General features: G+C 33.4%; 1 protein-coding gene across 1 annotated transcript; it reads right to left on the bottom strand.

The window, feature by feature from the left end:
• Positions 1-1898: 1898 nt before the first annotated feature.
• On the bottom strand, positions 1899-9135 carry LOC141398334 (probable methylmalonate-semialdehyde/malonate-semialdehyde dehydrogenase [acylating], mitochondrial). Its single transcript, XM_073975620.1, has 3 exons — positions 8826-9135; positions 3499-3853; positions 1899-3435 (listed from the first exon to the last, which is right to left on the bottom strand). Exons 1-3 carry the CDS (start codon positions 8853-8855, stop codon positions 2258-2260), a joined length of 1563 nt encoding a protein of 520 aa, XP_073831721.1. The 5' UTR covers positions 8856-9135; the 3' UTR covers positions 1899-2257.
• Between the last annotated feature and the right edge of the window lie 4207 nt (positions 9136-13342).

Here is a 13342-nt window from a genome sequence, read left to right as displayed (position 1 = left end):
CATATTGGAACCTAATCTAAGTTTGGTAGAAATTACACAATGTGCAAAGTATGGACCAAATCGGTAATTCCGTGCAAGAGTTATCATGCGCACAAGTTTCCGTTCGAGAGTTATCGTGCGCACCAGCCAGCCAGACAGGCGGACATTGCTAGATCTACTCAAAATTGTCTGTCTATCGTACAAACATACTTGGGGTCTAAAACAATGTCGAGCTTTGATATTGTTAATGTTACGAAGTTTTTCGGCAATTCACACACACACGACCCGAACGCAACGAAAGAGCACACAAATGTTTTGATTTGTTTTTGTTTTGCAGCATGCGTGCATACAAAATTACTAACACACTGCCAAAAGTTGCAAATATTGAGAATTTTGTGTGCCCTCTTCTTGGTCGGCTGTGGTCTAAAACCATTATTTCGATGAGGCACATTTTTGGTCGTATCAAAGTGTAAATACCCTCTTTAGCTTAAAGGCTGAGGGTATAATAAATAATAAATTCATATAATTTTTCTTACAGAAAATGTCAATTCAGCGAAATTTTCCTAAATTAAAAGCATCGTTGTCCAAAATAAATGAGAGAAAATTGATGGGAGAGTAATGTACCTTTGTTAAACAATGGCTGAAATGCTCTCATTTGAATTCGTTATTCTCTGTTGTTACGACAACGTGCAGGCGTGGACATCAATAATTAAAAGTCAAATCAGCAAACGTTTGTTTTCGAAAAAGTTAATTCAGCGAACCTTCAGCAAACAGCAAAAAAGTCAATTCAGAGTCAATATGGAGAAACTCAATTCAGCGAACTTTTTCCAAATGTAAATTCAATGAACTTTTTCTCAAGAGAAATTTCAGCGAACTTTTACTATTAGAAATGTCAATTCAGCTAACTTTATCTATAGAAAATGCCAATTTAGCGTTTTTTCTGTAGAAAAAGTCAATTCAGTTGAACTTTTTAATAGAAGAGGTCAATTCAGCGAATTTTTTGGTAGAAAAAGTCAATTCAGCTAAACTTTACTATTAAAAAAAGAATATTCGGCGAACTTTTACTATTATAAATGTCAATTCAGCTCACTTTTTCTATAGAAAATTCCAAATCAGCATTTTTTTCTGTAGCAAGTAGTAAGCCAATTGGATAACAAAGAAGAACTTGTGCGGGAACGACATAGGATGATTAGGATAGTCATCCCACAACATGAAGAACTTGGTAAAGTACCCCTCCTTAAAGATAACATTGAAAGACATCACATAGAAGGCAACCAATTGACCGCTTTCATTGAACAGCGACAACTTGAACTTGTACAAATGCAATTTCCTGGTGATCTTATCCAACACGGGTTTTTTTCCAGTGGCTGTTCTCGTGTGGGTTCCTTACCGCTTAAAGGCTTTGGCAAATGGTGATGTTTCATTTGGAAATTTGTCTTCAATCCAAAGTAGACCATTGCTTATTGAATTTTTACATTCTATTACTGCATCTGATCTCGATTTGGCATAGAGCATGTTGTAAAATGTTGTCATTGAAAAACTAATGGCATTATGCTTCTCTTGATCGAGTTCCAGATAATCTTGCGATTATTTTCTTTTCCCAAAAAAAATGCAAAATTTCATGTCAAAATGTCAGTGAAATTACTCTTAGTGTGGACGCTTAGTCTGGAACTCGATCTAGAAAAGCATAATTTCGATATTACTCTAGTGTGGACCGGGACACAGTAGAGTAAAATCATGAAATTGCTGTGGTGGGGAATTCGACCTAAGAACTAATTTCATGATATTTTTTAATGAAAATCACTCAAGTGTGGACCGGGACAAACTTAACAACTCTCTACACATGCACGGTAATGTCAATTCAGCGTTTTTTTATTGCCCCACGTATATAGTAGTTTTGAATTAAAAAAAAAAAAAACTTTTTTGTTTTGTTTGAATTTTTTATTTTAAAAGTTATTTATATTTATTGTTACTGAGCTTTACTATTATTTTAAAATTACGACTTAAACTAATACTCAAGATTAAGGACATGTTTTTGTTAAATTAAATTTAATAAATGCAATGAACTTTGTAAAAAATGGTTTCGGGAAAAAACGGGGAAATAAGGATTGTTAAAAAGCCATTTAAATGTTTTTGTTCTAATTAAAAAATAATTTGTGCTACAAATACACAACTGGAAGACATCTTGTCGCAACACAGCCCTTCTCCTCCCCCAAATCCCATAAGGCACCATAATTCACCTATCTCTTATATGGCTTACTAGACACACACACGAAATTTACTTCATGGTGGGCATAGCAACAGCAGCTTGGGTATGGGTAACATCAGATTCACGCCACAATTGAGTAACGGTCTTAGTTTGAGTGTAGAATTTAACACCTTGTTTGCCATAGAAGTGATGGTCACCGCGGAAAGAGCCACGAGTACCGGTGAAGGAGAACATGGGCAATGGGACGGGAATGGGTACATTGACACCGACTTGGCCAACATCGATTTCATTGACGAATTTGCGGGCGGTGGCACCGTTGGTGGTGAAGATGGCGGTACCGTTACCGTAGGGGTTCTTGTTGATCATTTGGATGGCTTCATCAATGGTATCGGCATTCAAGATAACCAAGACGGGGCCGAAGATTTCTTCCTTGTAGCAGTCCATTTCGGGGGTGACATCAGTCAAGATGGTGGGTCCAACAAAGTAACCATCCTCGAAACCGGGAACCTTGTGGTTACGGCCGTCCAAGATCAACTTGGCACCTTGTTTAACACCAGATTCAACCAAATCGTGGATGCGTTGCTTGGATTGAGCACTGATAACGGGACCCAAATCGGCACCGGGAACATGACCAGCATTGACCTTCAATTTCTTGGCGCGCTCAACCAAATCGGGAATCCATTTTTGGGCTTCGCCAACAAATACAGCTGTGGACAAGGCCATGCAACGTTGACCAGCTGCACCGAAGGCAGCGCCAGCCAATTGATTCAATGTGTTTTCCTTGTTAGCATCAGCCATGATAACACCGTGATTCTTGGCACCCATGTTGCTTTGGACGCGCTTGCCATTCTTGCCAGCACGTTCGTAGATGTATTTACCAGCTTGGTCGGAACCAACAAAGGAGACAGCCTTGATTTCAGGGGCATCACAGATGAAGTTGACGGCATCGTGTTGGCCATGGATGACATTGACAACACCGGGAGGACAGCCGGCTTCATTCAACAATTCCATCAACATCATGGTGCAACCGGGTACACGTTCGGAAGGCTTCAACAACATGGTATTACCACAGGTGATGGCAACAGGGAACATCCACAAGGGAATCATGGCGGGGAAATTGAAGGGAGCAATACCGGCGGTAACACCCAAAGGCAAAACCAAAGAATAGGTATCCATGTCACGGGCAACATTGGCAACAGTTTCACCCATTTGCAAGGAGGGAATGCTGCAGCAGTGCTCAACAACCTCTGTAGAAAAATAACACATTAGAAGAACACTTAATACACCTAACTATGGTTTCTAATACTTACGCAAACCACGTAAAACATCACCCTCAGCATCGGCCAAAGTCTTACCCTGTTCCTTGGTAATGTTCTTGGCCAATTCACCCATATTTTCCTTAATCAAAGCCTGCAATTTGAACATGACTTGTTGGCGAGACAAAACGGAGGTATTCGACCAGGATTTGAAGGCATTTTTGTTGGATTCCAAAGCGGCTTGCATCTCATCCTTGGTACACTTGGGTACACGTGTAACAACTTGATTGGTAGCTGGATCATGTACATCGATCCATTCGGTAGTCTTGGATTCTACGAATTTACCATCAATGAACATTTTTGTGGTAGGAGCGGCCGAGGAATAGGCACGCTTGGCCAACAAACGGGCCTGGAAGGTGGTGGAATCAAAAGAAAAATTATTGATTAAAACAAAGAAACACAAGTCATTGTTTTGTGTATATGGTAAAATTGTTGCTAAAGTGAAGGCAATTAAAATGTAATTATGTTAATAAGTGTGTTTGCTGTTTTGATAAAAAAATACGTAAATAAAATTAATCGTGTATAAGTGGCCTACAAATTACCCTAAACTACCCTAATGCTAAATAATTTCAAAGTTATTGGCGCTTTAAGGCCTGGGTACGTAAGCGGCTGGCTTCTTTGCTAAGTTCTTTCTGGTAAAATACTAAAAGGCAATCTTTAGTTTCTTATATCCAGGATTTTCTTGTTCTCATTATGTGGACAACATTGGTTTTGATATTGTCATTCTTTATTGTAGATTTCCAATGTTATTCTTTCCCATGCAAGAATGTCATTTGACTGTTTCATGCGACCAACGCCGTTCCCCTTTTGTGATTTTCAACGTCATTGTATCTAACAAGATGATGTGTTTGTCATTTTTGCGATTTTTAGACGTTAATCAAGCTGGGCAACACTGTTTTCTATTACCGTCCTCTGTTGTTGGTTTCCGTTCTCACAATCTCTCCCACTTAACAATAATGTGGGGCTTGTCAGATCATGAGAGCAACACGGTTTTCTATTATGTACCGTTCTCTGCTCTAGATTTCCGTTGCTATTCTCTCCCATATAAAAAATAGTGGGCTTGTCTCCCAATAGAAATTCGTTACGTTACGTTAGAAAACTAATTGGAATAGAAAAAATGGCAATCAAAATCATGCTGGTGGGTTAGATGTTAATAAATTTAAACTTGAAAATAAGAAATGTAAATATGTATGTTTTGCGTATTAGCAACCTCTCCTCACACAATTCTAATGTGGGAGACTATAAAAAGAAATACGAAAATTAAAATAAATTGAAGTGAATGAATGCGGCTCGTCTAGGCCTATCGTTAAACAACGTAGTGGAAGATTTTAACACAACATTTATGAAAATTCACAGAAAAATTTCGTTGAATTATATAAAATTACAATGAATATCTTTTTCAATTGGCTGAATTGACTTTTCCTACCGAAAGAAATTTGCTGAATTGACTTTTTCTATAGAAAAAGTTAGCTGAATTAACTTTTTTAAAGAAAAAGTTAGCTAAATTGGCATTTTCTATAGAAAAAGTTGACTGAATTGACTTTTTTATAGAACAGGTAAGCTGAATTGACTTTCCTACCGAAAAAGTTTGCAGAATTGACTTTTTCTATAGGAAAAGTTTGTTGAATTGACTTTTTCTGTAGTAAAAGTTTGCTGAATTAACTATTTCGAAAGCAAAAGTCTGAATTGACTTTTACATTAGGAAATGCTCGATGAATTGGTTTTTATGTAAGAAAAATTAGCTGAATTGATATTTTCTAAAAGTTAGAATTGACTTTTTCCTAAAATAAAAGTGCGCTGAATTGAATTTTTTGTAAGAAAAGTTTGCTGAGTTGACTTTTTCTGAAAGAAAATTTAGTTGAATTGATTTTTTCAATGGGAAAGTTAGCAGAATTGACTTTTTCTAAAAAAGTTCGCTAAATTAACTTTTTCGAAAATAAAGATTCGCTGAATTAACTTTTTCTAAAAAAAGTTTGCTGAATTAACTTTAGCGAAAACAAAAGTTTGCTGAATTGACACTTTCTGTAGAAAAACTTCATTGAATTGACTTTTTCTGTAAGAAAATTTAGTTGAAAAGATTTTTTATAAGAAAAGTTAGCTGAATTGACTTTTTCTATAGTATAAGTTCGCCGAATTTAATTTTATACATAAGAAAAGTTCACTGAATTGTTTATTGTGCTTTTAAATGAAAAGTTTGCCGAATCTAAATCTAAAAAAATATTGCTGAGTTGACTTTTCTGCTGAATTGAGTTATTATTAATTGACTTTTTTTTATAGGAAAGGCTCGCAGAATTGACTGTTTTTGTATAAAAAGTTCGCTGAATTGACTTTTTCTATAGAAAAAGTTCGCTGTATTGACTGTTTTTGTATAAAAAGTTCGCTGAATTGACTTTTTCTTTAGAAAAAGTTCGCTGAATTGACTTTTTCTATGAAAAAAGTTCGCTGAATAGACTTTTTCTATGGAAAAAGTTCTCTGAATTAACTTTTTCTATGGAAAAAGTTTGCTGAATTGATTTTCTATAGAAAAATTTCGCTGAATTGACTTTTCCTGCAGAAAAAGTTCGCTGAATTGAGTTTTTCTATAGAAAAAGTTCGCTGAATTGACTTTTTCTAAAGAAACAGTTCGCTGAATTGACTTTTCGCACAAAAAAGTTCTCCTAAATGACTTTTCCTACAGAAAAATTTCGCTGAAGAAAAAAAAAACGCTGAAAAAGTTCGCTGAATTGACTTCTTCTATAGAAAAAGTTCGCTGATTTGAATTTTCCTATAGCAAAAGTTAGCTGAATTGACTTTTTCTATAGAAAAAGTTCGCTGAATTGACATTTTTCTATAGAAAAAGTTCTCTGAATTGACTTTTTCTATAGAAAAAGTTCGCTGAGTTGACTTTTTCCATAGAAAAGGTTCGCTGAATTGACATTTTCTATAGAAAAAGTTCGCTAAATTGACTTTTTCTATAGAAAAAGTTCAATGAATTGACTTTTTCTAGGGAAAAAGTTCTCTGAATTGACTTTTTCAATAGAAAAAGTTCGCTGAGTTGACTTTTTCCATAGAAAAAGTTCGCTGAATTGATTTTTTCTATAGAAAAAGTTCAATGAATTGACTTTTTCTAGGGAAAAAGTTCTCTGAATTGACTTTTTCTATAGAAAAAGTTCGCTGAGTTGACTTTTTCCATAGAAAAAGTTCGCTGAATTGATTTTTTCTATAGAAAAAGTTCAATGAAGTGACTTTTTCTATAGAAAAAGTTCGCTGAAATGACTTTTTCTATAGAAAAAGTTAGCTGAGTTGACTGTTTTCCATAGAAAAAATTCACTGAATTGACTTTTTCTATAGAAAAGGTTCGCTGAATTGACATTTTCTATAGAAAAAGTTCGCTAAATTGACTTTTTCTATAGAAAAAGTTCAATGAATTGACTTTTTCTAGGGAAAAAGTTCTCTGAATTGACTTTTTCTATAGAAAAAGTTCGCTGAGTTGACTTTTTCCATAGAAAAAGTTCGCTGAATTGATTTTTTCTATAGAAAAAGTTCAATGAATTGACTTTTTCTAGGGAAAAATTTCGCTGAATAGAATTTTTCTGTATAAAAAGTTCGCTGAAGTGAATTTTTCTATAGAAAAAGTTCAATGAATTGACTTTTTCTAGGGAAAATGTTCTCTGAATTGACTTTTTCTATAGAAAAAGTTAGCTGAGTTGACTTTTTCCATAGAAAAAGTTCGCTGAATTGATTTTTCTATGGAAAACGCTCCCTGAATTCAGTTTCTCTATAGAAAAAGTTCGCTGAAGTGACTTTTTCTATAAAAAAAAGTTCGCTAAATTGACCTTTCCTATAGCAAAAGTTGGTTTAATTGAATTTTTCTATAGAAAAAGTTCTCTGAATTGTGTTTTTCTATAGAAAAAGTTCGCTGAATTGACTTTTTCTATAGAAAAAGTTCGCTGAATTGAATTTTCCTATAGAAAAAGTTCGCTGAATTGAATTTTCCTATAGAAAAAGTTCGCCGATTTGAATTTTTCTATAGAAAAAATTCGCTGAATTGACTTTTTCTATAGAAAAAGTTCGCTGAATTGACCTTTCCTATAGAAAAAGTTCGCTGAATTGAATTTTTCTATAGAAAATGTTCGCTGAATTGAATTTTCCTATAGAAAAAGTTCGCCGATTTGAATTTTTCTATAGAAAAAATTCGCTGAATTGACTTTTCCCACAAAAAAAAGTTCTCCTAAATGACTTTTCCTACAGAAAAATTTTGCTGAATTGACTTTTCCTGCAGAAAAAGTTCGCTGAATTGAAGTTTCATATAGAAAAAGTTTACAGAATGGACTTTTTCTTTGAAAAAATGTAGCTAACTTTACTTTTATGTAGAAATAGTTCGTTGAATTGACTTTTCCATAAAAAATTAGCTAAATTAATTGTTTTATTTTTATTTTTAATGAATATTGGTGCTGTAACCATGACTGCGATAAGAATATTCTTTAAAGAACTGTCAAACTTATCACCGCTTTGATATGAAAGGTATCTGCATAAAACACGCGCGCAAGATATCAGTTTCAGTACACCTTTCTCTCTGTATGGGGGGTAGAGGAGGTACGTGGTGTTGGTTATAAAGCTTATCTCTAATTTTTTTATTAAATAATGAAACGGAAAAGATAAATATTGTTTATTTATATACCAAAGTAAATAATTTCCATATACGGTTATATAACGCAGATAACAGACCCACCAGTTGGCCCAACTATTGATAAATTATTCCAATAGAAGAAAAAAATCCAACGCATGTGTTGCCATGTGTTATCGCAAGGTAAAAAAAAACAGCTAACAAATCACACAACTTTTATGGCTTCGGGGTCTCTCTTATCAGAAGAAGTGGAAAGTTAGACATAATCGTTTTATAGACAGAATAACTCGCTGGGGTGCTCAGCCCACTTATTGCTTGGTTATCGCTTGAAAAACTCTCAAATCTATATGATACTCTCAAAAAATATTATTAACCCCAGTTGGCAAAATTTACCGGTATTAACAAAATATCCATCAAAGAAACTCATGTCCTATGCCGAAAAAAATCATAGAAGACATCATAGATTGCTGTGGCATTACGTAATTAATATGTTATGGAATTTTTTTCGAGGGACTTATCCAGTTGTCCCCTCACAATTTAAATTAAGCACACCATTTACACAATTTGTCGCTTTCAAAGTACAAATAACTTGTAAACATCTGCCTTGATGGCAATTGTTTTGAATTACACTTTTACTACAGCAACACCACAGTACTACGCAGCAGGTAAAAATAGTATTTTTTTCTATGTTTTGTAGTTTTTTTTTTCGTCTCACCTCAGCACCAATCAAACGAAGCATCGACATTTTTGCGATATTTTTTAGTTACAAGACGAGAGCACCACTAAACCAAACCAGACGGTGGTTTCACTAGAACTAAAAATTGGAAAGTGTGCTGGCACGTTTATGCTCTCCAAAGTCTTTCAACGTCAGTTCGGCTATGATATGTGGTGTGACTTGTTTTTTAAAATTCTGTCATTATCCCCCCATTCTTCTCCAATTCTATTTGCACAGCTAACGAGTGTGTTTGTACGTGTTCCGTTTTTTTTCTATGCATAACAATGTTTTCACTGGTGATCATTGTTGTCGTTTTTCTACTTTGGGGGGAGTTCATTTGTTAAGTTATGTTGGCTTGTTTTTTCTAATAGGGTTAATGATTTGCTAGGGGTTAGGAGGGAGAGGAAATTTTTATAAGAAGAGGGGGGTAAAATCGTAAATCAAGAGAGAGTGGAGCCTATTTCTCTGTTTTGATTTGTACGCAGAGACCCCCACACATATGTACAAAGACCTCCATGTCAATAACAGTAAAATAACGTAAAACAAAGTGTTGCCATATTGGAGTTTTCTGGCAAATAAAATTAATTGAGGATTGTAATTTTTAAGAAAAAAAAAACCGAAAGATCAAAGCATCAATGTTTTTTTATAAAAAATGATGAATTGAGTAAAAAAGTATTCTAGATTTACTTTTTTATACAAAAAACTGATTAAACATGTTGTTCTATAAAAAAACGTTTACTGAATGTTTTAAGGGTAAGGAGCTTTTTTATGAAAATCCAAGTACAGTTGAACCTCGATTATCCGTGAATCGATTATCCGGGAACCTCCATTAAAATAACACTTTCCAATTAATTTGATTAAGCAAACAAAAGGTAAACAAACAAAACTGGAAATTCTCCCGTATTACACAACTTATGTATTTATGGGATCGCAAAAATTATGGGACAAAGTCAATTCAGATGAATCTGATGATGATGATATTATGTATCCTTCTAAAATTTGGTGGATCACCGCAACAAATTTAATAAAAATGGTAGATTTTCATATTATTGTACAATATTATGCCATTTTTACTTAAAAATATGCTCAAAAACTATATAAAAGCATTGCCTCCATTATCCGGGAAAATCGATTATCCGTAATGCCTCCGGTCCCGACCATCACGGATAATCGAGGTCCGACTGTACATAGTTCTATTTCATATCCCTAATAAACAATATTACATACAACAAAAATATATTCCATAATACGAATAACGGTAAATTCTATAAAAATTAAAAAAGTGATAGGGAAAAAGTGTACATACACCCAATGAAATATTAAGATTACCGTAAAACTTATGGAATAAGCAATACAAATTTTACATTTTATTGCTTTATCGAACGTCTTTGGTTGTCCATAATATATTTTTGACAAAATAAGAACATATTTGTGGATTAATTGCCTTTATACCTCGTTAAGGCGGACCCTTGCAGATTTCATTGAGTTTTTCAGTCTGGTAGTTTATGAAACCCTAGGAAATACAGTGGGACTAATTATTTTGAGATCCTAGAGCGCTTTGAAGTTGTTCTTATGGATAATACTTGCTCCTGAGCTTCGCTAAATATGCGAATTGATGAGTTTTAAATAAATTTTAAAGTTTTCCCAGCATTCCAAGGGTCAAATTAAAAGCAAGAACCTTGGAATTACCTTGTAATACATTTTTGGACCTTAAATCAATCAGAAATGTACAACATTATTCTACAAACCCGAGCCTAAAGTTTCCAAAGCATCAAAGTAAAAGCACCACCAAAGAATGCATGAAATTTACACTGTTAACCAGTATGCTCTCGTATTATGATCGTTAGGGTCACTTGAAGCGCTATAAATGTCGGATACTTTTACATTGCTGATCCAATGGATGCTTTAGGATTGTACCAGACCTTATTACAAGGTAATTCGAAGGCTTCTGCATGTAATTTCCCCGTTGGAATGATGTGAAAACTTTAAAATTTATGAGAAAACTCAGGAATTCGTATATTTAGCGAAGCTCAGGAGCATATATTATCCATAAGAAAAACTTCATAGCGCTCTTGGATCCCAAAATTATTAGTCCCACTGTAGTTTCTGGGGTTTCATAAACTACCAGACTGAAAAACTCAAAGAAATCTGCAAGGGTCCGCCTTAACGAGCTATACGCGAAGTCTGACATTAAATAACGGCAAGTAATCCACAAATATGTTCCGATTTTGTCTAAAATATGTCATAAACAACCAGAGACATTCGATAAAGCAATAAAATGTAAAATTTGTATTGCTTATTCCATAAATTTTACGGAAATCTTAGAATTTCGTTGGGTGTATGTACACTTTTTCCCTTTTAATTTTTATAGAATTTACCCTTATTCGTATTATGGAATATATTTCTGTTGTATGTAATATTGTTTATTAGGGATATGCGATAGAACTATGTACTTGGATTTTCATAAAAATGCTTCCTTACCCATAAAACCCGAGATTTATAGGGTGTATGTAGACTTTTTTGGTTGACTGTAATTTTTAAAGTTTAAAATAAATTTGTTCAACTGACTTAAGGCCTCGTCACATATGAGGATCTCTGGCTTAATTCATTAATGATCTGTTCCTTTATACTATGTTTACATTTACGAAATCCACTCGAGTTCAATTGTCAATTCCATTGCTCAAACGTCAAATGAAATCCATTCGATTTCAGATGAGTTTTCATTTGACGTATACACAAAGGAATTGACAGGTGAAATTGAGTGGATTTCGTAAATGTAAACATAGTATTACTTTTTCCGTAAAAAGGATTGCTGAAATGACTTTTTTATAGGAAAAGTTTGCTGAATAGATTTTTTCTACAGAAAAAGGTTTACTTGGTTTGCGGCACAAGTACGCTGAATTCACTTTTTCTATAGAATAAGTTTGCTGATTTGACTTTTTCTATAGAAAAAAAACACATATAGAAAAACGTTGCTGAACAGAGAAAAATTTACAGAGATAAATTTGCTGAATTTACTTTTTCGATAGGGAAGTTCGCTGAATTGGATTTTCTGCAAGCAGAGTTTGCTGAATTGCCTATTTCTATAGGAGAAGTTCCCTGAATTGACTTTTACTCCAGGAAAAGTTCGTTGAATTTAATTTTTTCTATAAGAAGAGTTTACTGAATTGATTTTTTTAATGGTAGCTGAATTGACTTTTTCTATAAGAACAAGGAACTTTTTCTGTAAGAAAAGTTCGCTGAATTGACTTTTTACAGGAAAAGTTTGGTGAATTACTTTTCTACGGGAAATGTTCTCAGAATTAAATTTTTCTAGGAAAAATGTTCTTAATTTTGCTGAATTACGTTTTTCTGTAAGAAAGGATTGCTGAATTGATTTTTTTTTATAGGAAAAGTTTGCTAAATTGATTTTTTTCTATAAAAAAAGTGTGCTGAATTGATTTTTTCTATAGAAAAGATTTGCTGAATTGACTTTTATATAGAAAATTGACTTATTCTATAAAAAGGGTTTGCTGAATTGGGTTTTTTTATAGAAAAAAGTTCCCTGAATTGACTTCTTTTGCAAGAAAAGTTCGCTGAATTTACTTTCCCTAAAAGAAAAGTTCGGTGAATTGAAATTTTTAAAAGTAACAGTTTGCGGAATTATTTTTTTGCAAAGGATAAGTTCTCTGAATTGGCGTTTTCTATAAACAGAGTTCCGTGAATTGACTTCTTCTATAACAAACGTTTACTAAATTACATTTTCTACGGGAAAATTTCGCAGAATTAAATTTATCTACGAATAATGTTCGCCTTGCGTATTAACTTTTTCTATAGAAAGTTCGTTGCATTGACGTTTTCTATAGAAAAAATAGCTGAATTCAGTTTTTCTATGGAAAAGGTTGGCTTAATTTATTTTTCTATAAACAATTTTGCAATTGACTTTGTCTGTTGCACAAGTTTGCTGAATTCACTTTTTCCGCAGAAAAATTAGCTGATTGACTTTTTTGTGGAATTGACTTCATCTGTATCTTTTTCTATAGAAAAGTTTGCTGAATTGAATTTTTCTATAAAAAAGGTTTGCTAAATTGACTTTTCTATAGAAAACGTTTGCAAAATTTATTTGTTATAGGAAATGATTGCTGAATTGCCTTTTTCTATAGAAAAATTTGCCGAATTGACTTTTTATATAGAAAAATTTGCTGAATTTCTATTAAAAATAATTTCGCTGAATTTATTTTTTCTGCAGTACAAGTTTTTAATTGACGTTTTGTATCGAAAAATTTTGACCTTTTCTATAAAGAAATTTTTTTGAATACGCTTTATCTACAGATAAAGTTTGCTGATTTTACTTTTTCTATAGAAAAGCGTCGGTGAATTGACGTTTTCTATTGTTCAATTGACTGTTTCTATAGAAACAGTTTGCTGAGTTGACCTTTGCTATAAAAAAGTTTTATGAGTTAATTTTTTTATAAAAAAAGTTTGCTGAATTGACTGTTTCTACAGAAAAATATTGCTGAGTTGTTTGTTTCTGTAAA

Source organism: Musca autumnalis, unplaced genomic scaffold (assembly GCF_047663935.1).
Source record: "Musca autumnalis isolate F117 unplaced genomic scaffold, ASM4766393v1 scaffold_3, whole genome shotgun sequence".
NCBI classification, from domain to species: domain Eukaryota; kingdom Metazoa; phylum Arthropoda; class Insecta; order Diptera; family Muscidae; genus Musca; species Musca autumnalis.
This window is presented reverse-complemented; position numbering and strand designations above follow the sequence as displayed.

What these genes read in the sequence shown, in the direction of transcription:
- LOC141398334 (XM_073975620.1), bottom strand. Translation starts at nt 8,855, where the DNA reads ATGTCGATGCTTCGTTTGATTGGTGCTGAG. An exon ending in TTCGTTTGATTGGTGCTGAG is followed by an intron (nt 3,854 to 8,825) that starts GTGAGACGAAAA and finishes ACCACCTTCCAG; the next exon opens with GCCCGTTTGTTGGCCAAGCG. An exon ending in TGATGTTTTACGTGGTTTGC is followed by an intron (nt 3,436 to 3,498) that starts GTAAGTATTAGA and finishes ATTTTTCTACAG; the next exon opens with AGGTTGTTGAGCACTGCTGC.